General features: G+C 43.8%; 2 protein-coding genes across 6 annotated transcripts in view; one reads left to right on the top strand and one right to left on the bottom strand.

Annotated features, from left to right (window-relative positions):
* PSMB7 (proteasome 20S subunit beta 7) overlaps window positions 1–21,269 on the top strand; it is a 30,004-nt gene extending 8,735 nt beyond the window's left edge. Inside the window, exons 6-8 of the mRNA XM_083486040.1 lie at window positions 2,566–2,624; window positions 17,254–17,405; window positions 21,040–21,269. Coding sequence (XP_083342166.1) covers window positions 2,566–2,624; window positions 17,254–17,405; window positions 21,040–21,151 — 323 coding nt within the window. The 3' untranslated portion in view covers window positions 21,152–21,269. The remainder of the gene's footprint in view (window positions 1–2,565; window positions 2,625–17,253; window positions 17,406–21,039) is intronic.
* A 950-nt stretch (window positions 21,270–22,219) lies between these two features.
* NEK6 (NIMA related kinase 6) overlaps window positions 22,220–25,942 on the bottom strand; it is a 93,148-nt gene continuing 89,425 nt past the window's right edge. For all 5 annotated transcript variants that reach the window (XM_083486008.1, XM_083486010.1, XM_083486009.1 and 2 more), the window contains one exon: window positions 22,220–24,138. In XM_083486008.1, coding sequence (XP_083342134.1) covers window positions 24,028–24,138 — 111 coding nt within the window. In that variant the 3' untranslated portion in view covers window positions 22,220–24,027. The remainder of the gene's footprint in view (window positions 24,139–25,942) is intronic.

Here is a 25,942-nt window from a genome sequence, read left to right as displayed (position 1 = left end):
CAGGCCTGTTGACTGTGGGCTTCTGGCGTTGAAGAGCATGAGCTAGTTGATGAAGCTGCCTTGAGTATTTTGTGGTGCTTTGGGAATGTTCTGGTTTAGTGCCTCTTACTTCATTAAACTATTTGTGTTGTTTTTGCCAAGCTATATGCCCTGATAGCCATCGTTTAAAATGCCAGCTCTGTGTCTTGGCCAAACACCAGCATGATCAAGAAATGGGAAACCAGGGTGAATCTGTGCAGAAAGAGGCTGCCTCCCCTAGTTGAGAACATAGTTCCTGGACATAGCACCTCCTCTGCTCCAGGGAGTGAGCTGACGAGTGGCTTGGGGTGAGAGATAGGATGTGCGCCCCCCCCCCCCGGCAATATCCAGTCTCTGAATCCCTTAAGGCTCTTCTTTGAAAGTCAAAAATGAGAGTGCTGCAGCTGCAAAGATGGGGATTGCAAAGACCTGGTTGGGTAGCGGGCTGGTGGTAACTTCGTGTCTGTGTATGTATCTTTACAGTATGTTCTCTATTCATGTCCTACTCATCCCTTGCCTTCCAAAATGTTGGGAATTTTGCTAGCGTGTGAATGCAAAATGGGCTGTTTCAGAAGCAAGGCCTAGATATAAATTAAATAAAAAATAGATTGTTGTGAAATATTTCTTCTGCCACATTACAGCTCTTGTCTTGCCTGTTAAAACTCCAGTGCGAGGCTCTTCCAGACACCTTGCTTGCCTCTTATTCCACCTGATTCTGCTTATTCCTGTTGTGGGGAGCTTGGCAATAAGGCTTGCCTCATAAACTGCATCCAGAGCAGCACTACAGGACTTCACTTTGACCTCCTTGTGGTTCAGCGCAGTTCTTCTTGTTTGCTATTTTTGGCAGCTGGCATATTTTGTGCATGTTGCTCTTCTCTCCTGTTCGTCACTTGCAAAGAATTCCTTTTTGTTTCCCATTCCTGCCTTTTTGAAAATGGAGCTGTGTGTGGCTCCGAGGCAAAAACGAATAGCCATTGCCTGGCGTATGAGAAGATGCTTTGTGCACCCCGCTGTTTATAAATGTGATGTATTTGGTACTGTAAAGGTAATGATCCTCAACCACAGCAATATTCCATAACAGGAGGAGTCTTTGTCACATTCGCTGGAATTACCATGTTCATTGATTTGTGTCTGTAAATCTGCCTCTACCCTTTAAATTTGATCTATAATTGGACCTCCTTAAATGGTTCAGATAAGATAGTCTGTATTTTCTCAGCAATGTCACTGTCAGCTTCTCCCTTTTCATTATACATTCAGCAGACTTGATAAAATCAGCAGGACACCTCATTTGAAACTCTTTAATCGCTGCCTTTTTCTTTACTAAACCATTGAGGTGGTCAAGCGATGTACACAAATCATTTTAAATGGAAAATATGGCTTTCTGGGTGACCCAGCTAAACAGATAGTGGTATGCAAAACAAGTTAAAAAGTAATAAATGCCAAAAAATCTCCTAATTGGCATAAAAAATTGTCGCCAACTTTATTCAATCTCCAAAAGCAGAGCATTCTGAAATACTGTCTGGGCTGCACTGAAACATGATGATGATGTCTGTGCAGGGAAGATTCACATTCTCTTCTGAACAAAGCTTATTTAAGATTGCCAAATAGTTCATAGCCGCTCTTTGCGTGGACTTGTAATGCCTGGAGCCGACATCAGAAAGGGGTTCTTCTGTTAGTGTTTTTGTAGGGCAGCTCTTGAAATCGCCAAATGTGTGTGTTTAAACCTTTGTGTGTGATTCATGTTTGCCACTCTGGTCTGCTCTGCCTTACTGTTTTATAGTGCAAACTAGAAACAATCCAAAACATAATAAAATAAAACACAATTGAACTGGGGTAGATGAGACTGAATGGCCACCCGGATTCCCCTACCTTTCTGTGCGTGTGCTAAACCAACTCACTGAAATAATCTGTTCCTTTCAGCTGATCCAAATGATTTTAAAGCCCTGGTCTGCCTCTTCTCAAAGCTTCTGGCTTGGTCATACGTGGCTCAGTATATATATATATATATTTCTAGAAAATATCTCAGCTGTTCTAGAAATGCTGTCCCAATCTATAAATATAAAAAAACAACTCCAGGATTTAGAGAGGTGCTTCTGGTGCTTCCAAAGGCTTGGTCATACCCAGTAGGATTTTTTTACTTGCCTTGAACAGCAGGACCACCCACCACCCTCTCTGCCATACCACACCACTATTCACTTTTGATATTGAGAATATTTTCAAAAGCATTTGGGAAGGGGGCTGGGCTTCAAGAAATAAAAGCTGAAGATGCTCCCACTAAACCCTGGTGCAGCTTCCGTTGGGAGCTTGGTACGAGTTATCAACCTGCTTTTTCCCTTTGCCTTTCTTCAGAGTAAGGCTCCCTTTGTTACTGAGCTTGAACAAGAGGTGCTGCTCTAAAGTAGCAAAACAAATGTATAGGAATGTAAATCAGTATTTGTAAAGTTCTTGTCTCATTGTCGCCTTTTCTGTTCTGTCATTTGAAAACCACAATGGTGTATTGGATGCAACGAAAAAATTAAAACGAAAACTTCTCCTTGCTCTTTTCAGGTTCGGGTTCATTGGCAGCCATGGCAGTTTTTGAAGACAAATTCAAGCCTGACATGGAGGTAAACACTCTCTCCGCCTCCTGTGCTCCCACTGTTTATTTGTATAATTGTGACAGTAGCATAGCGTGGTTTGTAGGATGGGGTCCTGTGAATGATCTTTAATGGTTGGTTTTCAGTTACAGCAATGCCACAACCGTCTGAAGAGTCACTTTGTTGTCTTCTGTGGGGATTATCCAAAGTATTGTTTCTGTGCTAATAAATATGCACAAAACTTGAGTTAGACACAAAACTGTAAAATGTGTGTACCTGTGGAGAAATCCGTGCAAGTCTGACACCTGTGCCTTGTGGAGGTAATTGCAGGAATTCTGCAGGATGTGTTAAACACATACCTGATGTTTCCTCAAATGCTGGTGCTTCCAGATATTTTGTGCCTGACTCTTTAAGCTATGAGTGCAAAAGTGGAAGGTATGGGTGATTATTGATAAATAATTACCTGACATTCAGAAGACATCTTAAGGCAGCCCTGTTCAGGGAAGTTTTTAATATGTAATGCTGTACTGTTTTTAACACTGATTGGGAGCCGCCCAGAGTGGCTGGGGAAACTCAGCCAGATGGGCGGGGTATAAATAATAAATTATTATAATATTATTATTATTGGGTCTCTAGTCTGTGCATGTTCTTCACAAAGCCACATTCTGTGCCCTTGAGGGTTTTTTTAAGTGGAGACGGGTATTGAAGTTACTTTTTGTGGCTTAGTGGTTCTCTACTCCCAGCTTGTCAAGGGTGAAATCGATAGTACCATATTTGTGTGTTGAAACAGCAGAATGGCTAAAAATGGGAGCAGAAATAGTATGTTTCTAGTTGCTTAAAGGCCAGCCTGATTTAAGCAATTGTCATGTACACAATCAAGTGGCATTTTTAATTGGCTGCTGAATTGAGCATAAACAGGAATCCATTAATTTTGGTTGGCCATGGTACCTGCTACTGCTGCCTCTTTGAGTATCTGAAAACAATGTACTTTGCTTTCTGAGTCCTTTGAAGGAAGCCCAGTGCAAAGTAATGGAAGAGCCCCTACCTGTCCCTTGCCAGAGGTGTTCGCTCTTGGAGGTTCTATTTATCCTCACAGAAGAGCAAAATGTGACTCAGCACTCAGTTGAAGTTGACAGCTTGTCTTGGGAAAGCAGTCACCTTCAGCCCAACATTTTTACTTGATGGGTGATTGTGTTAATGAGTTGGATCTTAACTGCTGCTATCCTGGCAATATCACTACTTAAGTCACAGTGAACATCTCCTAGATAGGCCAGGCTCCTTTGTCACCCTCGCAGAGTACACAAGGCTCAGATTAGCAGGCCAGAGCTAACCCAGCAATTCTGAGCTTTTATTCTTGTTTGGGAATTGATGTGTTGAGAATGGAGAAGACCAATACTTTGTGTGCCTGTGGTGTCACTTGTCAAGGTGCAGAAGCATCACAAAAGAGGGGCTGCCCCGGAGGGGTCTTCACACCTGACTGTACTGCCTTGGCAGTCTTTTTGTTTGTTTATGATTTTACTGGTTTATTAATTTCCATACCACTCTTCATCCAAAGATCATCATCATTACTATATTAATGCTTTGGACAGAGCAGCTTGCTCTGTCCTCTGACTAGAAGAAAGAAGCAAGTTTCCATTTTGAAACAGCTTATAACCACATTTTTGGGTTTATATGGAAGAATTGGAGTGAGGATCCCCTACACTCTTGCCCTGTTCCTTCTCCTTCATCTTTCAGCCACTCCCCTCCCTAGTTGGAAAAAACAAATGTTTTATTGGCTAATCTGGTTATGGGAGGGAGAGAATTGTATCCAGCTCTGCCTACTATAGATAGCGTGGACTACCAAGTTCATGTGGGTTTGGATGGCAAAAAGGCTAGAATTCTGTTTGTGTGTGTGTGCTGTTTTTAACTATGAAGGGAGGCTCTCTCTTGGCCAGGATGAAGTACCCCTTTTTAGATGGGTGTTCCCTGGCACAAATTCCTTGAAGGTTTAGTAGCATAACAGGTTGCACGGTGACAGCTCCTCTGTGAAAAGACTGAACAATATTTGGTAAATCTCTGTGCCACTCCAATGTGTTAATGCTGAATTGGTCAACTGCTGAGGCACATGCAGTGAAAAGAACTTTAAAAATCTTGGCGCCATGGTCATTAAAATGTGTAGAAAATTAATATTTTTTCTGTCAAGATTAATGCAGCTCCTTTGTTTGCTAATTGTCAGAATATCTTGATAGAGCTTTTAAAGGGCAGTGGTGTTCTTCAAGACCATCACATCACAGAGAAATGATTCAAAGGCAAACTGTCCTGCACCCTCTGGTATCAACTTGCAAATTAGCATCTGGAATCTAATTAAACAAGCTTAATGAAATCAGCAGCTGAATACTGCAGGAAAAGACAATCAGCCCCCACCCCCTCTGATATATATTCTGTACTACTGAAGCCGTTCACCAAAAGCATCGTGTGAGCACAGTTAAAGAAATTAGCATTTATTTGAAGACAAGGAACTGTTTTTTTCATTCTGTTACGCTTTTGGCATGCGCCAGCGTCCCCAGAGAGCCGTGCCACAACACATAGTGCACAATATTTATAAATCTGACAGGCAATAATAGCAACTTGAAAAATTTCTTTTGCTGGAATTTCAAGTTGAGAGCTGCCAAAAGCTGAGAGGATCAAACCTGCTCTGGCAGCTGCTGTGCCCTACAGTGAGAATAGCAGACTTTGAAGATGTTCGACTTAAAAAAAACCAGGACTGCAGGCTTAGCCAATTTTTGCAGGTTTCTCCAGCCCTGGCTCTCCGCCGTTTGAAGATGAGTTGTCGACGCTTCTACCACTGCCTCAGGCATCCTCACACCAGCAGGGCTTGTGTCCCCCCCCCCCACCTCCGACCGTGTCTTGAGTTTTAGGTAGCAAGTGGCTTTGTTGGTGCCAAGTGTGACAGCCCTTCCTTAGGCTGTAGCGCAGAGTCTGTCTGTCGAGCCTTCTCAGGATAGATCACTGGTGGGAAGCTGGCCTCCAGAGGAGCTGTTACGGATTTCCAAGGATGGCAACTGCTTTAGGCCTGAAGCTCAGACATGTTGTTGATGCTTCAGACAGGAGGTTGAGCTCCTGGTCACTGTAGGGCAAGCACAGTTGTTCACATGTGCACCTGAACTTGCCTGAAATAAGAATGGGAGAGTGGTAAAGCTGTTGATGGCTTGGGTTGAATTATTGGAGCAGGGTTATACTGTTTGCATTCTGTAGCATCTTCCAGTAGGAGAAATTCTAGGCCCCTAGGGACTTTTTTCCCTCTACCCTTGTGCAAGGCTAACATCTAAACATTTAATGCTTATTCATTTTAACTGAGATTAAATCTAGTTTGGGCAACCTGCAACCTCGGGGAGAGGCTGCATGAGGGAATACGCTGCTTCCTCCTGCTTCAAGGAGATATGGTGGCATTTTTATATGGGTAGCTCTTCTTCCAGTCTCCAGTAATCTTGAACCTATTCATATGCTTAGCAATGACAGAAAAGGGTATTTCTTCTCTTTTTTTAAATACTGTTAAATACTGTCATACTTTAGAGGCTTGGAGACAAAAGGACCAGAATTAATCTTGGGCCAGATGAAGCATGCTGATTTGTTTCTCATGTCTGCCTGGAAACACCCCTGAGTGCAGGCCTTGCGGAAGGAAACAAGGGCACATTCTTGAATGCTGGTAGGTTTGCTGGGCATCTTGCTAACAGGGCAACAGAGCCGGACTACAGCTGATGAGGCCTGAAGAGGAGGGAAGGTGAGGGAGTCAGCTCAGAAGAGGTGGAATTGCCTGCTGGGCTGCAGTCCTTCCTTACAGTCACATTTACTCACCATTTAGCAGCCTTGACCTGACTTTAGAAATAGTTTCTCTAGCAGTTTGCTGTTCCCATTGTGGCAGTTTGGCCTGTCGTGCTGGGGAGGGTGGGGTGGGAGAAGCATTGTGCTGTCCGATTTCATTGGTCCATCATGCTGACATATTATTTATGTTGCTGTTAGGATTGCCCTTCTCTGAAGAAGGCTTTGCATTCCATTCTAGGACTAGTGGTGTATTATCAGATACTTTGCACTTCCTAATAATTGTTTACAGTGGTACCTCTGGTTGTGAATGCGATGAGGCCCGTTGGCAACCTGAAAAGAACGCAACCCGTGTCTGTGCACGTGTGGGTTGCGATTTGCCGCTTCTGCGCATGCGTGTGATGTCATTTTGTGCACATGCACGAGTGGTGAAACCTGGAAGTAACCCTTTCTGGTACTTCCGAGTCACCGTGGGACGCAACCTGAAAACACGCAACCTGAAGCAAACGTAACATGAGGCATGACTGTATATGAAAAAGTGCTCTGGAGACGCAGCTTCTGGAACTTGAGAGCCTCTGTCCCGCTGCGCTTTAGGGCAATGCACTATGTATATTACTGCTTTGGTAATAGAGACAGCCATGCAAAGTACCAGTGAGCCCCCAGTGAAAAGCGGCAGGTGCTGTTCCACGCCTTTTTCAACCATGGGGGCTAAAAGAAAGCATCATTCAGAACACCAAATTCAGCCCCACATGTCGGAAGCCTGGCAAGTGGCCTCTGCAGCCCAACCCAGCCAGCCATCTGAAATCTGTTTTTGTTTGCAGATGTGAGGCATTTCGCCTGAAAGCCATTAAGCTGTAGCCACTCCCCAGAAGCTTGTTCCCATCATGCAAGCACCATGACAAATGCATTGTCTGCAATTCTCTTCACATTCCCACTGCAGTGGAATGTGAAACCCCTCTGCTTTAATAGGATGAGGGTGGCTGGTGGGTTCTGTGTGCAGATCTCACACGCACTGCAAAGTCTGTGGAAAGACACAGTCCTGCCTCCTGCCTCCCAGAGCGTTTTGAAACCCCAGCTCTTGAGTGCCAGGGTGGACTGGCCAATGGACTGCTTTTCTGGACTTAAACGGTGGAAGATTCAGGATCTGTAGTTCAGGATGGATGTGGAAGAACAGGGCTCAGATGGGGATGTTGTGGAGAGTGAAGGAAATGACGGACATAATTATTTGCGGCCGGGCGCCTGATTAATGGCTGACAACAATGCTGATAGTTGGGAGTTTTTGTTTGTTTTTTTGACAACCGCCGAAACTTAAAACTTGATCAGGTGCTGGCGCCTCATCAGTCTCATTTAGGCTTCCTGTGTGAGTGACTGACACTCTGGAGCGGTGACACGCTGCATATGAATGCTGGCTTCATTAGTGGGGCTGATCAAAATGCCCGTGTCCCTGCCACAGGGCTCAGGTGTGGGTGTCTTCTGGCTAATCCCCCCAGTTGACACTTGGTGTTTTAATGACTCCATGGGAAGGTGGCCGCGTGCTGGGGGGGTTTGCCAGCAGACGGTGGAGATCAAGGGAGACAGCCTGCATTAAGCGGGAGAGCTGCCTGAGCAACCTGCACCCCCACTGGCAGCACACACAGCTTATGCAGAATGCCTTTCAAAAACGGGGCCCCTTTGCAAGGGGGGGGGGAGCGCCCACCGCTTTGTGTATCTCTGGTGTTTGGCGCTTGCACTTTGCCTTGCCGGCTGCAGCCTCCTGCCTTTTTCTCTGGGGCAGGAATTGTGAAGATTGGCACAAGGGTGCTGGTGTTTCTCCAAACTTCTTAAATACAAACATTATTGGGGGTACTAATTTGGATTTTCCTTCATCAGTGGAACCTTCTACCTGGCATGCAGAAAAAAAGAATCCTGTGGAACTAATTAGAGAAAAAACTCTTGCTTTTTATTTTTTATTTTTTTTGGGGGGGGGGATTTTCCAGTGATTGAGTATCTTGAGCTGTTTCATCAGTGTTCTCCCATAAGGAAATGATACATAAACTCTGGAATAAAACATCACACTATTATGAGTGTTCCATCTGCAGAAGTATTTCAGCTAGGCAGATGAAATGATTCCCCTTTTCTCCCCCCATGTAGGGTTCCAGGGGTCCCCCCACCCCAATTTCAGGGTCCACACAAGGGGAAGGGGGAGAGGAAAGCCCCATTGCACCAGCCGAAGTGCTTGCATAGGGTTTCTTAGGTGAATCCCACCCAAAGTTACCTTAAAGGTCTGATTTCTGTTAACATTGGCAGGCCTGCAGTTGCTTGCTAGTTTTCTTTAGTACTGTGTATAATTTGAAAATATATCCTGAACTGTAGCACCTTTAAATTGAGAGGTGCAGCAACAGCCTGCTGAACTTAGCGAAAACGAAGTCAGTGCCGTTTAAAACTTGTATCCTATTATATGAGCAGGTCTGCTCACAGTGGACTGTTGAAATCTGGTGGTCGCTTTCACTCCTCACAGAGTAGCTATGCCAGACAGGTAATTATTTTTGATGCATTTCTTAGGAGCCAAGTATTCAAACAAAAGTTGTATTGCTGTTGTTTCTCAAACTGAAGGAAATGGTGAGATTTTCCTGGAAAAAAATCCCCCCACCCCCACCCCAGAATGCAAGGCTGGTTTGGTGCTTCTGCAGCAAGCAAGAGTTCTTAATACAAAATACGTTTTGTATGCAAAGAGCCAAGAAATACTAAGTGGCGGAGGGGGTAGGGGTAGGGAAATATTTGTTGTGAACTTTGGAGAGAGGTTTTATTGGAATTCCCAGAATACTTTAATGATGTGGTTGTGGACTCTTCCCCTGCCTCCAAGATTGATTTTTTTCCCTGTTGACAGTAAAACATGAACAAATACACCTTAATACCCAACAGAGGGTTGCTGTTATAACACCGTTCACAATTCTGCAAGCTGCCTTTTCTTTTTCTTTTTGGGTTCTCTGTCCATTTCCACCTTTTTGCTGTCACACAGATCCAGCTCCTCACTGCAGCTGTGAGAGGATGGATTAAGAAGATTTGTAAAATCAAGGCTTTTTTCTCGCAGCATTCGCTTGCTTGAATTTTGCTTCCAATCAGATCTTGGTTCCGTTTGCTACAATTTGTATCAGTAACAAATTAAATATGCCTGTGCATTTGTGTTTATCTTGTAGCAAATGAAAGCCTGGTGTAGCCTCTTGCAGACCCCCTGAAAATTCAGGTGGAGGCTGGCTCTGTGATGTGAGGTTTTATCCAGCAGAATGGCGGCGGTGGCTGCTCATATAAGAATGAAATAAGAGTAGCCAGCCTTACTGAATGGTAGTTCTAGAATCATACATTTCTGCCTTGGCAGGTAATTCAACATAAATTGTTAATGTAAATTTAGGTTAGTGGGGAAGATATTTTTTACTAAAAAAGATAAACTGCTGATTAATTCAGTATAGAACTCAATTACAAATTGAAAGGGCCACTGCGGGACTCCAGAACCCTAAAGACAACAGATGTTGAATTGATACTCCAGCATATTTCACACTGGTATGAAATATTAACATGGTTTATTATACTTGTGATGTAGATATGAGAAAGGGGAGGCCCGGCTTGCGTGTGTTTGTACTAGTGTGTTGTGAAAATAGCAAAGGTTCAGCCAGCTGTAATTAAAGACTTTAAGAGATGGCTGATTCAGGGAGGATCTGAAGAACAAAGCCCAGTAAGTTTGTTTACAATTTGTTTTTAGATGTTTACAATGTGCAGAAGACAAATCATACAGCGTGACATTTTTGCTAAATGCCCCAAAGGCAAGGACTCTTATATTGAACCTTGGCCTGCTTCAGATCGGGGTGAAAGAATGCTACTTTTGACCTATGTGTCTTGTGATTCCATTTGGAGATTCAGCCTCTTTCCCCCCACATGTCAGGAAAGGTGGGTTTGCATGGTGCGTGGCTGAAGTAGTAATGTTTCCTTGCTTCTCTGAAAAGCTCCTACCTGCAGTAACCCGTTGCAGAGCACCTGTGTTCTTGTAAAATGTTGCTAACAGAACAGCCTGAAGGTTTGCTGTGCCAGAATGTGAGCCAAGGACAAGCTGCAGCAGCACACATGGTGATGGTCACGGTGCCCAGCATTACTGCCAGGAGTCTCATCCAGGCATGCAGAGTTTATTGTCATGCAAAGCACACTTCAAATATCAGCACCCATACAAGGGGTGAATTCTCGTGATGAAACAACCTCTTGTTTATTTATTGTTGCCAAAGCTTGTGTGTCTGTGCTGTCTGTCATAGCTATATAGGCATCCTAGACAACACGCCCCCCCCCCAACTCCCAGATGTTTAAATTCTCAAACACAGCGGGGGACCCATGACCTCATAATTTCTCTTGCATTGAGATCTGGAAGATTACTGTGTGGTTACGTCACTTGTTTGATTTCCTGCCTCACTGAAGCAAACATTCACATGGCATTTGGTCTGTAGCATGGAAAGCCACCCCCTTTCGGTTCCCAGTGTGGAACTGAGAAGTTGTGAATCTTTTGTGTTCCTAATGCTTTTACTCCTTGCTGCTGAATGGCAACTGGAACAGCCGGGCTCTGCTGCATTAGGAATATTACCAGTGAGGTAAAATGCTTCAGAAATGTACACAGCTTGCTATAGCATTATATGCTGGAGGCCGGGTTAGGGTCACTTCATCCAGCTATTTCTGGATGCAAGGAAGAAATTGCTTAATTGGGTGAGGGTCAGTACAGGAGTAAATCTAGTCAGCTTGGATAAAGCGGTGCCCATTTTGAAAATTATTTGTATGGCAGCATAAACTTCTGTGCTGCGTTATTTTTTATGGGCCCTTCAATGCATCAGTTCATGAACAAGTGTGACCTTTAATTACTAAATTAATTAATTAACTCACTAAATTAATGTGAGAGTGTATATCCTGTACTGAGGTTTTTTTTTATACCTGTTACTACTATTAAATTAATAGAGCTGGGTTACTGCGCGCTATCCTATGAATGTTGATTTGGAAGCAAGTCCCACCAAGCTCACTTGGATTCCTGGGTAAATAAATGCACCTTGGATCGCCTCCTTTCCATGGATGCTGGATGATTCTGTGCTGTGGGGTGGGGGAGGAAGGGAAACTTGTGGCCCTCCAGATGTTGTTGGACTTCCAACCGCCCCCCCCCCCCAGCCAGCCTGGGGCAGTAGGGATGGATGATGGAAGCTTTAGTCCAGCATCTAACGGGCCACAGCCTCCCCACCCCTGCTGTAGGAAATTGTCTCTTTAATTTTAGCAACTGGAGACTTGGTGTATGTGGGGTGACCTCACATTGATTTCCTCTGCCCCTGGTCTCCTGCCCTTGTGATAGCAGACAGCAGTGTTCTCCAGTTACAAAACTTGTGTTTCTTGATGACTTAGGAACTTGTGTGAAAAGCGTTGGATGGAGTGGAGAACTGGCACCACAAATTTCCCTTGTCCCAAATAAAACAATTGCTTCAGCAGTTTCTGGGTGATTGCTCGAAAGCTAAAGTCAGAGGAAAGCAATAATCTTGCCATCTTATTCCACTAGGAGGTTGTGCTTCAAAGCAACAATATCTGAATTGCTTTCCCCTCCTGTTGTACTTTGAGAAATAAGGAGCATTAGAACTCAGGTCTCCATAAGCCTGTGTGTCTCTGTCAGTTGAGGTTGGGGGCTTCCAGCCTTCCCTCTCCTTTCAAAAAATAAAATAAGGGAGAGGATGCAGGAAGTAATCAAACCTTTTTGATACGGAGCAGCTGCCCCGGGTTGGTTCTCTTCCTGAGCTTCCCAGCAGATTTAGCTCCGCTTCCAGTTATGTATTGATCTCGACAGAGTTTCTCCCAGAAGACAGGCATATCCACATTTCTATACAATCGAGGCTGCCGATTACTCTTCCATGGTCTAATTATCCTTCTCTAGGCTTTGGTATCCTTCAAGAGCTATCGTTTTGCTAGTCCCAAACTCCCAGCACTTCTGTATAGATTTTACTGCCGCTCTGACCTCCCGAATGCCCCCCTCCCCAGCCCAGTTATCTCTCTCAGATTCTCACTTAAAGTAATTTGTACATTTTATCTTTTTTATATATATAGTGAGGGCATAGAACATATTCCATTCTTCCACATTGGAACTATGGTGATGTGTTTCAAAATGTCAGGATGCAGCTGTTTACAGACAGCCCAGAATATTGTCGGTGAATTTATAGGCACCTTTTCATGAGGTTGGAGCAGCTAGATGCTGAAAAGCTGAAATAACTTTATGCGGGCTCTAAATAGGTAGAAATGTATTCACCTCTCACCCCATTTCAGTGGCACAGATTATTTTTTCTAAGGAAAGAGACATCCAGAAATGGACATGAGGCAGTTCTGGCGTAACGTGTTGTAGATGATGAAGTGACTTCTTTGCTTGCGACACAGCCAGCCTGCCTTTTCACCTGCAGAGTTGTCTCCTGTCTGTGGATCTGGGTGCTCTATACTCTTCCACCTGCAAATCAGTGAAGTGACCAAGGCGCTTACTTGTAAAACAAATGTGGAACTGTTGTGTCCTGGGGATGGGGAAGGGGAGAAACAGACCAGACTTTGGGACTCTTGCCACTGCTGTTGGAGAGGGAGGTAATCTATCAGTTTTGGAGCATCTACAAAATGCAACTCTCCTGATAACGGGTTTAAAGTAAAGATTTAATACCGTCCTCTCTCTACTATGATGTTGCAGTGACAGTTTAAAACTCATTCTCTAAATCTCAGCAGACTTTACAGCCAGCAGTGGGCCAATATAGAGTTTAATGGCATTACAACACATAAATCATCTTTTAAAGATGCTACCAGTAGCTCCAAAATTAAATGCAGACAATGTCCTCAGTTATAAATAATTTATCAAACACCATTTCGGATGAGCCTTCATGCTGAGTTATTTATTTTAGCCTTTACTGTTCAATTCCTCAGATACGTTTTGAGAGATCCATTACTGGTCAGTTTAATGAACTTGGGGGTCTGCTGTGCCCCCCTCCAGCAGTTTGGCACATCTGTGGTGACCATTACATGGCTGGTCCAGACCTCTTTGTGCCTTTTACAAGTGCTGCCCATTTGTCATGTGGCGGTAAATGGAGGAGCATATTGGAGCCTTGGGACCCATTGCGTGATGCAGCAATGGAGGCAAGCCGAGCGCTCCATAAAGGGCTGCTTGTCACAGCTGACTTGTATTACAGTCCATCACTCTTACTGTAATCTCATTTAAGGAGCAGCCGTGGGCCCCAGAGAAGGATATTCCCAGTTAGCTTGGGCTTTGCAACCATAAAGGAGGAAGTGCTCCTTTTATATACTCAGAACTTTTAGGGTACTTTTTTAGATTAATTATTGCCCTGCGTCATTTGTGCTACCATCGTTAAGACTGCGACTGTCAGCACATTCAATATACACCTCTGTTTTGCAGCTTTAAAAACTTCATTCGGTGGTAGGAATTAGCATATGTGGCATGTATGCAGGGCCAGTTTTTCCTGAGCAGTGTTTCACAGTGCCATTCTTGAGGAAGAACAATATTCCACTCGTATGCAACCGTTTCTTTATTTAATAGGGTTTAATAAAATGGATGTTAAAAGTGCTACGTGGGCCTGATGGTGGTAGGTGGTACTTGATTTGGTAAAGTGGAGTTTGGTTTTGTCAGTTTAAACATGTAAAACGGCTTTGAAAGAAGGCTAAAATAGAGTTGAATTTGGCACAGAGCAGACAGGCAGCTATATTTTCAGTCTGAGGAAGAATGCCTCTGTTTTTCTGGTGGTGTCAAGTATTATGTTTGCTTATTTCAGTACATCTTTTTTCTTGCTAAACTGAGGGATGTAGCTGAGATGGGGTCACATGAACACCTCTGAGGCCTGTCTAAGGACTCATATTTGATGACAAAAATCCTGGAAGCCCATCTTCGCAGGTTGGGGTGTCTACTTTTAATTCTGAACCAGGACAAATCTTAGTTTGAGTGTGTTCTGAATAATCATTTTGTTCAGTGGAAGCAAATGAGACAAGCAGAATGCAGACCTCTCTGCCTGTGTCACAACTGAGCTGTGAGACTCTTGGGGGCCTCTGCAGGAAGCACCTCTTGTGGAGAATCTCTGGAGAGGGCTGAACAACTGCTGGGAACAGGCACAATTAAATTTTAAAATTAATTAATTACTATACCAGCCTATACTCTGAGGTCTCACAGAACAAACTCAAAATAAAAACCTACAAAATATATAATCAAAACAAAACAATACCCCCCCCCATATTTTACAAGGGCATAGGATGTCAATTAAATCAACCAAAGCTTGGTTAAAAAAGAACGTTTTTGCCTGGTGCCTAAAGCTGTATAATGAAGGTGCCAAGCAAACTTCCCTGGGGAGAGCGTTCCATAAATGGGGAGTCACTGCAGAGAAGGCCCGTTCTCGTGTTGCCACCCTCCGGACATCTCATGGAGGAGGCACATGAAAAAGGGCCTCAGAAGAATGTTCTCAGGGTCCAGGTTCAAATGGAAAGTGGTACAGTATTGCAATCTTGAGCCGTTTAAGGCTTTAAAGGTCAAAACCAGCACTTCAAATTGGGTCCTTTGAATTCAAAATATTCAAAGTGTGTACTCCAGAATAACATCTAGCTGTATTGATGTCCAGCTGTTCCTCAGCCTGCTATGTGTTGTTTTCTCAATCTTCTATACCAGGCACCTAAAATTTGCCCTTTTCTACCCAAAAAGTCCAAAAGGAGCTCTTCAATATTATTCTCATTAAATGTCCAAAATAGTTCTTCTCTGTTCCAAGACGATGAATTTCTCCTCAATGATTCCGACAGATCTTAATAGTACTGTGTAATAGTCCATATTTGTTTACTTGTTGTGTCTTTATTAATTCTTACCCAATTCCATATATTCAAGTACTATTTCCGGTTGACCATGCCTCATCTTAAAGAAAAAAGGGAAAACACTTCTTCCACTTCCATTCTTTTTCCAAACCAATAGCCAAAAGCTTAAAGGCTTTTTCTTCTGTGTTTACTTCAGTTTGTACCCATGGCCCTTTCTCTCTCAGCTCCATCCGGTTGTCTCTTAATGTCTATATTCATAAGTCCCTTCATCATCATAGCAACCTCCACTGTCCAGACAGCTATATGGATATCATTGCATGTTCAGGCAGATGTGGGTCCATATCTTTTCCCACAGGTTCTGAGCATTCTTTAATCTGATGTATCTTTGACGTATCAAATCTTTTTTTTTAATGTTCTGTGCATTTCAGCTCTTAACCTCTGTCAGTTGTTCATCTAGTAGTTGGCATATGATACCAACAATCGATGAGGCATTTGGTGTTGTCTTTGCCGTATTGGGTTCTATTAATCTCTCCCTTGGCAGTATCTGGTTCACAAGAAGCTTGTGTCTGCTTCTTTATATATCCAATTCCTTTCTCACACATATATGATTCAGTTTTGTTTTCGCAGCCAACACAGTATGCATAAGATGGAAACTTACAGGCAGTATAAAGTGAAGATTTAAAACAGATTCAGAGTCATCTTATAAGTTGTATTCTTTCTTAGTCACCAGTGATTAAGATAAGCTTTTTGGTTATTTTTTTAGCCTCTTAATTAGTGTCATTTAGTGCTTTTTTATGTTCTGGGTGCTAATTAACTAGCAGATAGAAAATCCACTTTATATTTATTTCTAGTCTTAGAAACAGTTAGAAGTAGGTTTTGCCAACCTGGTACCCTAATCTAAGGGCTGTTATGTGGTGTGTGGGCCCAGTGAATGTTCCTTACTCAACCTCCAAAAACTTTTGCCTCTGGTGTGATGAATGTTTTCTTCTGAGCATGTGAGGCTTATCCCTGAACTCCCTTATCTCAAGAGGGAGTTTGGGTAACCAAGATAAATACTTCGGTTATCGTGAATCACCGCATAATTATCTCTGCCAATTGGAGTATCAGCAATCAATGACTAGTTTGCTTTTTTCCTCCCCGGAAGTCCCCAATGCCCTGCAATCCTGGGAAAGGGCATTTCGGTAACATATTAGCTGATAAGACCAGGAGGCTCTCGCCTAAAAAAATGCTGAATTCATTATTTGTAAGCCTCCTCCGTTGCGCTGGAAATCCTTATCCCAAGCACCTTTTGAAATCCAAATTTCCTCCCCTCAGTGGGCCTGTAGAGGGTGCTAATGTAATGGGAATCACTTTCCATTTTCTGCTGTGATTTGGTTCAGAGTACTGGTGGCCAAAACTTAAATTTTCTACTGGAAAATCAATTAAAAGGAGGAGTTTGCTCTCATAAAAAATAATGAGTGAGCTCTGGTTACCTGCATAGGATGTTACTTAACAATATCCTTGAGGGATTAAGTAATATGGTCTCTCTTAATGACATTTCCAAGTCAGGTTAGTTTGCCTTTCTGTGAGGGTGGTGACTCACCAGAGTGGGTATCATGAATTTGCTAATTCTTTTCTTACCGAAATGGGTCCCCTTTCACCATATAGGGATAATGGTGCTGGACTGCAACTCGCAGCAGCTGTTGAACGCAGCCAGAAATATCTGGAGGACCACAAATTACTCATCCCTTCGATCAAAATTCCCTCCTTCCCCTGCTTGCTTTCCCAAGTGGATTTTGGTTTGGGTGTTCTCTTCCTTGGAATAGTTACAGCCTTTATGGATACACTTCGTTGCTGATTTGAATTGAGCAGTATTTCCAGTTGCACAGGTTCTACCGAAGGGTTCCTGGGCCTTGCAAACGGATCCTGTCCTGCATTTCGTTCCTATGCAAGTTTTGCTTCAGGAGATGATCACTCCAATGGAGGCTGATGGCCGGCATTGTGCAATTGCTTGGAAATATGGGAAGGGGGGCAAATGTCTGATACCTGCTTTGAATTTTTTTCCTAGGAGGAAGAAGCCAAACAGCTTGTGAGAGATGCCATAGCAGCTGGCATATACAATGATCTGGGCTCTGGCAGCAACATTGATCTTTGCGTCCTCAGTAAGAACAAGCTGGACTTCCTCCGTCCTTACGATATGCCCAACAAAAAGGGGGAAAGGTGAGTGTGTCCCTGTTTCAGTTGTTTCCACAGACAAGAGAGTTAAACCTTCAGATACCAGGAACAGGCAGATTATGCCTTCCGAGTGCAAACACTTGTAATTGAAATGCTACAGGTAATCGTATCCCAATTGTTGAGGCTGCACACTAGAATCATAGAATCATAGAGTTGGAAGAGACCACAAGGGCCATCGAGTCCAACCCCCTGCCAAGCAGGAAACACCATCAGAGCACTCCTGACATATGGTTGTCAAGCCTCTGCTTAAAGACCTCCAAAGTAGGAGACCCCACCACACTCCTTGGCAGCAAATTCCACTGTCAAACAGCTCTTACTGTCAGGAAGTTCTTCCTAATGTTTAGGTGGAATCTTCTTTCTTGTAGTTTGGATCCATTGCTCCGTGTCCGCTTGTCTGGAGCAGCAGAAAACAACCTTTCTCCCTCCTCTATGTGACATCCTTTTATATATTGGAACATGGCTATCATATCACCCCTTAACCTCCTCTTCTCCAGGCTAAACATGCCCAGCTCCCTTAGCCGTTCCTCATAAGGCATCGTTTCCAGGCCTTTGACCATTTTGGTTGCCCTCCTCTGGACACGTTCCAGTTTGTCAGTGTCCTTCTTGAATTGTGGTGCCCAGAACTGGACACAGTACTCCAGGTGTGGTCTGACCAGAGCAGAATACAGTGGCACTATTACTTCCCTTGATCTAGATGCTATACTCCTATTGATGCAGCCCAGAATTGCATTGGCTTTTTTAGCTGCCGCGTCACACTGTTGGCTCATGCCAAGTTTGTGGTCAACCAAGACTCCTGTTCCAGCTTAAATCATTAAAACACACTCCTGAAAAATAAATGCACAATAATTGTTTTGTCTGAAGTAGTTGTCAGCCTAAGAGAAAGTTTGCTCGTTCCAAAAGTGGAGGGAGTTAATTTTAATAGGAACGAAGGGTTTTTCGAGAGACACGCGCAAAGACTCCTGGATAAACTGAGCACTTATGGAATATGAGGAGAGGCCCTTGTGCACATCAGAAATGGTTAGATAACAGGAAGCTAAGAGAGTGGAAATACAGGTGGCCCATCATTTATGTGGGAGTTCCATTCTAGGCCCCTGCACACATAGGCAAAATTGCACAAAATGGGGAGCACCTGGTGGCTTGTGAGGAGACCAACCCCAGAGCCCAAAGACAACCTTTTCAGGAGGGTTTACTCATGAGTGAGCCTGAAGGGCGGCATCAGGGCTTTGTTGAGCTACTCAGCCTCCCTGCCTGGCAGCTGCAGGTGCCTCTTCCCAGCGCATCAGCTGAGCAAGCCCTGCCACCCCCTGGCTTGTGAGTAGAACCTCCCCAGAGCCCTGGGGTGGGTGTCCTTGTGAGCCAGGATTCAGGCTGCTCCCCATTTCCAGATACCTCTTCTGGGTCCCCGGCACCACACGTGTGTGCAGTCGTGCACAAATAGATTGCACATAAATGGGGACTTGCTTATAAATTGACAGTTCTCCGTATGAAAAGAGTGTGGAGCTGTAGAAAGCGGAGACCTCCAAGGATCAGTATTGAGACCTGTGCTTTTTAACTTGTTTATAAACTATATTTGTTTAGGGGTGAGCAGTGATGTGGCCAAGTTTGCTGATGATACTAAATTGTTCAGGTTTGTTAAAACAATTTGAGACTGTGAAGAGCTCCAAAGGACCTCTCCAAACTGAGTGAAAGGGAGGCAAAGGAGCAACGGCAGCTGAGTGTAAATAAGTGTAAAGTGACACACACACACACACACACACACACACACACACACACTCATAGGGTCTGAACTGGCAGTGACTGATCAGGAATGAGACCTTGGGTTTGTAGTGGATAGCTCAATGAAGATGTTGACTCTGTGTGTGGCAGCTGTAAAAAAGGCAAATTCCATGCTAGGGATCATTAGGAAAAGAATTTAAAATAAAACGGCCAACATCATGGTGCCATTATACCAATCTATGGTGGAACTGCCTTTGAAATACTATACACAGCTCTGGCCCCCTCACCTTAAAAGGGTAGAGTTGGGAAAAGTTGAGAAATGTTCAACCAAAATGATCAAGGTGGAGCAACAGATTGGAACCTTTGAGACTTTTAAGTTCACAGGAAAGGCAAGCAAGAGGTGACCTGATAGACGTTTATAAAATTTTGCATGACATAAAGTGGCTGGGGAGGTTTTCTCCCTCACCACAACAGAACTCCTAGACATGCAGTGAAGCTGAACGTTGGAAGAATCAGGATATATAAAGTGCTTCATGTGGAACCTGCTCCCACAGGAGGCAGTGATTACTTTAAGGGAGGTTGAGGCTACCAGGGGCTGCTAACCAAGAGGCCCGTGCTCTACCTCCACTGTCAGAAGCAGTATGCTTTGGAAGACAAGTTGCTGGTAATGGCAGGTGGGCAGAGTGCGGTTTTGCTCATGTTCTGCTTATGGGCTTCCTCCATGTATCTGGTTGGACACTGTGAGAAGAGGAGGCTAGACTAGATGTTTCTAGATGCTAGATGTTTCCTGCTTGGCAGGGGGTTGGACCCTTGTGGTCTCCTTCCAACTCTATGATTCTATGATTCTATGACTAGGTGGGCAATTGGCCTGATCCAGGAGGCTGTTCTTAGCTTCTTAAAGTGCAATTGTCCAGCGCAAATAGTAATGGTGTGAAAAGGCAGCAGCTGGGATTGTGGCCCTTTAGGGAGACCAGTATTCCCTGTACATCTGCTTTGTCTTTGCCAAGGACATGGCTGTAGGGAAGAGTCAGAACTTTCCATTTTTGTTGACAAGGGAATAGCCACTTTGCTGTGCAGTTTTCCATTCTGTTCCGTGCACCAGGTTATTCTTGAAGTTGCACTAGGATGTGGGCAATAACAAGAACTGCATCATTTTGCATGGCAGCAGCTATTTGCGTCTTTCAAAGACTAGAAAGGACCATTTGGGAACATACTACTGACCGACCTTGAAAAAGGATCCTGTCTTTGCAGGAGCCACTTTCCCTGTGCTTGTAACCTTCTGTAAAAAGAAAAGGCTTATTGTAATCAGCTTTCTGGGTCACTGTCCTAATGCAATCCACAACTCCCCGGAAAGGTCACCTGGGGTTTCCACTCATAGCCTCCAACTGGGCTAACTGGCGGCACTGACATTCTCTCTGTCCAGGAGAGGTTCTTCAAAAGCCATAGTGCAAGAGGGATATGGATTACAAATACAGAATGAGGTGCTCTTGGCAGGGGGCGAAGCTCTAACTTGGCTTTCTGCTCCAAAATGGAGTCTTCCTTTCCAATAACTTTGTCTTAGAACGCATTCACATGCAGCATTAAACCATTGTATTTTAATCTATGTGTCCAGATGCCTCCCTCTTGGCCCATGTCTAACTGCCCTGCAGCAGAGGAAATAAGCTGTTGTCTGGCTTGTTGTGACTTGTAACTCTGGGCCTTGTGGTTTTGTTTCCTCTGTGTGGTAGTCAGAAGTGGGCGATTAACCTGCTGTGTTCTGTTTGGGAAAAGGGCAACTTTACTCAGTACAGCAACTAGATCTAAGTATTTATCTCAGTCTCCATCTGCCCCCCTTGCTAGTGGGATTTCTGGCAGACACACAGTACTCTCTATAATTGTTTCTCTATTCTCCACCCTCAAACAGGCAAGGGCGATACAGCTGTGAGAGGGGAACTACAGGTGTGCTCTATACGAAGGTTACACCCTTGGACCTTGAAGTGGCAGATGAGACGGTGCAAACAATGGATACATCTTGACTTCCTGGAAACTTCTGGGCAGTGGAAGAGGATTGAGAATTTTCATACATGAATTCTGTATCTGTATGCTGGCATTAATGTTCTGTATGCAGATTTAATAAAAACCAATATGAATTGACCGGTTGACTTGCGTAATAACTGGGGCAGGGAAAAATAATTTTCTAAAATGATTATTTGCTTCAGTGGGTCAGCCCAGTTGTACATCCAGCCTATTATGTGACCCCAGCCACTTCACAAGTAGAGCAGCAGTCATTCTTAGATGTAAAAGTTAACAGATCTTATCCCCTGTGTGCTAATGGTGTATTTATGCTGAAGCTGTCTGGTGACCAACAAGCAATAGCCTAGGCTTGTGTGGACTAAAAGCCTGCTTCATTAGATAAATCTGCTGAAGCAAGTTTTAGGTCATGAAAACTTGTGATGATGTAAATTTGTTGGTCCTTTAAGGTGCTCAGCAGATTCCTTGGTTCTGAATGCAATATCCTTTTATATGGCTTTTATATTTATTTATTTATTTATTTATTCATTCATTCATTCATTCATTCATTCATTCATTCATTTCCCATATTTTTCATAACTCAAGAGGAATAAATAAAGTGTGGTCACAGCATTTTTTGCTGAACACTTTCACGTACCTTAAGCAGGTATGGCAGAGGCAGGGGGGTTAGAAATCATTTAAGGCAACAAAGCAAAAGTAACAGGCATAAGGTGGAAATTTGACCCTGGAACCCGTGTTGCTCTGGATTTTACACCAATCGGCCCCAAGTGACTTTACCTCATCCCATACCTAAGCTTTTTTTTGGGGGGGGGGGGTATAGTACAGGTAAATGAGGTGACAAGTATTTTTCCAAGGAAGAGGAAGGGCAGAAAGTCGGTGTCAAGCTCAGTACTATTCAAACTTAACTTTGATAAATGGCTATTATCTTACCTGTTACCCTTGAAACTTACATTTACAGTATTTAATATGTGAACCAATTACCTAGTCCTTGGTTCAGCCTGTAACCATGGGAAATTCTTTCCTCAAGATTGCAAAAATATGTGCTCAGACAATATGCTTTTACACCAGGCACCTTTTTCTTTCTACAAAGAAAACTGTTTATTTTGTAAATCATTTAATCTTATCTAAAAATGCACATTCACAAAAAAATTCTTTGGAAATACATGTACTTAAGCGCTAATAGATCTTAAGGAGTAAGTATATGAGACCAGATTTTAGCAGACACACCTGTAACGCGGAATTGCCCAACAGACAGAAGTTTCATGTTGCACCCCAAGACCAGGTTATATATAAATTCAAATGAAGCCTGCAGTGCCAGGGAGAGACTACCTTGCTTTTAAAGACACCCACCAGCAGCAGCACCCGAGAGTTTGTAAGCAGATGTGCTGCCGCTGTACAATAAAGCTGAAATATTCTGACTCCACCAAGATTGATAGGCTGGACTTCCCTGTGGCTTTCCACAGCCAGGATCTTTCACAGCAATTAAACACTAGCCTTATTACCCTTTGTAGATTGTTTCAGAACTGCTTAGTAGTTGGCATTGCCCTTCTCAATTTAAGGCAGACTGAGCTACACAGAAATCCACTGAAAAAGATGCATGTATATTCCATTCTTTATTTCCAGCAAAATAACCTGCTTTGAAAATAGCCCAGAGGCCAGGCCACATTTCAGCCCCTGAAACGTGGACATCCTTCTCTGAACAGCATCCTTCAGTACTGAAGCTGATGGAGCACCATTACTCGGAAAGGAAAGAGAAAAGACAGATGCAAGAGAAAGCTGGCTTCCTGAGCAAAACCTTTCTTGGGCCAATGGAAACTGAATTACCAAGTCAATGAAGTAATTTAGCTGATTGAAAGTATGTGTAAATGCAAAGTCTTAGTATGTCCTTCAAATCAGCTTGTTTAAAATATTCACATTCTTCAATGAGTCTTCACAGTTAAGAAGTGTGGGTGATCATTTGAGTTAAAATGAATGAATTCTATTTTAACTTACCTTATTGCATGGTCAAAGTAATACCCTTTTACATTATGTTTTGAACACTGCTTCAAGGTAGTTGTAGATGGCCAAAGTACCACTGATTTTATAAAGCTTTCCCCCCCCCAACCCCGTATTCTGCGTGCAGTAACACTGGTCATGTAATATTAGCTATTGAGATTCTCACAAGATCTGTGCCAGCAGCGGCACAGAAACTGACAAAAAAGAGAGCTTTGGTTTGAGGCCTTCAGTGGAGGCCTCGCTGACTGCAGCCATAGTGACAAATAAAATGCATTGCAAAATATTAATCACAAAGTTTCAATTTCTTTAAAAAAATCTTCAAACATGTTCCCTCACCAGACCCTATTATTGCAAAGGAGGGAAGTACAAAAACTCCAGGCTGGATGTTCTTTTAAAAAATATATGAACTAAAAACTGAATTTGCTATTAACCGTTTGCAAAAGAGGCAGAAGTAGCAGTTATACAAATTACACAAAATCTACTGTAATTCTTACATTAGTATAAAGTGATTTCACCAAAGGAATTATTTCAATATTTCACATTAGTTAAGATACAAGGGGTGTGTCAAATACACAAATGAGAAACCCTTGCTATAATAACCTAACCTAGATTACACACAACAGTTTTAAGAAAGGATCTTTTAAGAGATCTATATCTGTAACGTGTTATTTTAAAAAGTAACACACTTGCAGCAGCATCTCACAGCCTTCACTTAGAGCGGATCCACTCTGTGAGCGCCCCTGCAAATGGCCAGCAGAAATCATGAAGCGTCTTCCTAGGAAGGCTCAACTCTCCCATGTAAATTGGCGAGGCACCTCTTGGTTTCGTCCGAGACAGAAGGTTCAAGTAAGACTACGCTGGGATGGCTTTTCTGGGAGCATGTCGATCAAGTGCTGGAGGTCCACACATGCATCTGTTTTGCTAGCTGGTGCACATAACCAATGTCAGGTCTCTGGTCAGGATCTGGGTATATGCACATGCTGACCAGCTCTCGCAACTGCAAGGGGGGAAACAGAGGACCGTGAGACACACCCTGCCGCCCATCGCCATGCGCACCTGCCTGGTGGTGCAAGAGGGGGCCATTCCCATTTGAAGGCACCCAAAGCCTTCCAATGCCAGCCTATGAATATTCTAACATCCTTGAGTTCTAGAGTAGAGCTCGGTCAGCTCCATGGATTTTAAGACAGTTTAAAGACAAAACATATGCATGCACACCCACCCACAGATGCTCAAGTTAGAGAGTAGCACACTTGACTGGGGATACCAACATTTTTAGATGCAGGTTTCACAATTCCCACACTCACTGGTCAATACTCGTTAGTCCAACCCCACCTCCCTTTCCCTCTCTAATGGGCCTGGGCATACCATCAGAAAATGGCTCAAGCATTCAGGTTTTGCAGTAGTTGACAATACTGGAAAGTATCCGATGAAAGAAGTATATATCTACAGAGAGAGGTCAATGTGAAAGCCCTCATTAGCAATAATTGCCATTCTGTTAATATTCTGTGTTTGGTGGTGAAGAGAATGGCATGTTGAGGTTCTGGCTCGAGAGGAAGCTGAGCCAGGACCTGATGAATATTTAGCCAACCTTCCTGTATGTACAACTGGAATAGCTGGGTATATGCCAAACTCAGAGCAGCAGCACCCCCACCCCCACCATGTTGATGGAATCCCAACCAACCAACAATGCCAATGGCCAGGGATGGTGACAACTGTAGTCTTAGAAGGCACCAGGCAGTGAAACCCACCTGAAGGCGAGAATGAATTACCATGCAGAAGGAATTATTCAGGAGGGTGAAGAAGCCTAATGGAATCTCACATAGACATCTCACTTGCAGGGAGGATGGAGAAGTCTACAGATAATCTCACTGAGCCAGTCCCTGGCGGTGGAGGCTGTGTAGAGCACAGGAGAAGGAATTGCTCTTGCAGGCACTCCTCCCTATATCAGAGCTTTTTGCCTGTTAGCTTAGAGCCAGGCTATGCTGGCTGGACCTGATGAGAGTTGCAGTTCAAGACAGCTGGAGGGCACCAAGTTGGCAAAGCCTGAATCAGCCTGGATATCCTGACAGCGACCCTCTAACACTGCTGTATAGTAAAGCAAGTGTAGAAAACAGCTCCAGTTCCCACCCCTTTTCACTTTGCATTTGAAAGATGAGCTTTTAATTGCACAGCCCCTGAAAGCAGCTTAGACACCCTATGGCAAGAGAGGGAGAGGGAGAAAGAAAGGGGGGGGGGGAGAGAGAGAGAGAGAGAGAGCGAGAGCGAGAGAGAGAGAGAGAGAGAGAGAGAGAGAGAGAGAGCGCTTTGAGCCTCTGATCTTCTCTCATCCTGCCAGTAGCAATAGAATCAGTTATTTTAGTGGTAATTAAAAGCCTGACCATCCCACAATCAGGTCCCGTGCATCAGGCAGAGATCCTCACAGGAGTAAAAAAAAAGCTGTTTCCAGCCAGCAAGAGGGTCAACTGAAGATGGTTTCTGATGGTTGCAGAACACCTTCTGTACTTTTGTCAAATGCAAACCAGTCATGAGTGTTTCTACACTACTGAAAGAGAATAACCAAGCCCACCCCGTCCACATGTCCTCAAAGGAAGCCATTCATGTAACTAGGAAGGGAGACACTGCTGGACATGGAAGGCGTTTTGTCAGGAATTAAGGAGCCACTCCAGACAGGGCTGCCTTGTCTTGTTCTGCTCCGCTCATCCAACGTCTCTCCTGAAAGGGAGGCCACCACTGCCCCTCGCAAAGACAAGACCCCATAGCCACCGCCAAATATCACTTCCCAGTCTCCTCTGCCTCTTCTT

The sequence above is a fragment of the Podarcis liolepis genome (assembly GCF_965112155.1).
Source record: "Podarcis liolepis genome assembly, chromosome: Z".
NCBI lineage: Eukaryota > Metazoa > Chordata > Lepidosauria > Squamata > Lacertidae > Podarcis > Podarcis liolepis.
Note: the sequence above shows the minus strand (reverse complement) of the source record. Positions and strands in the feature narration are given on the sequence as shown.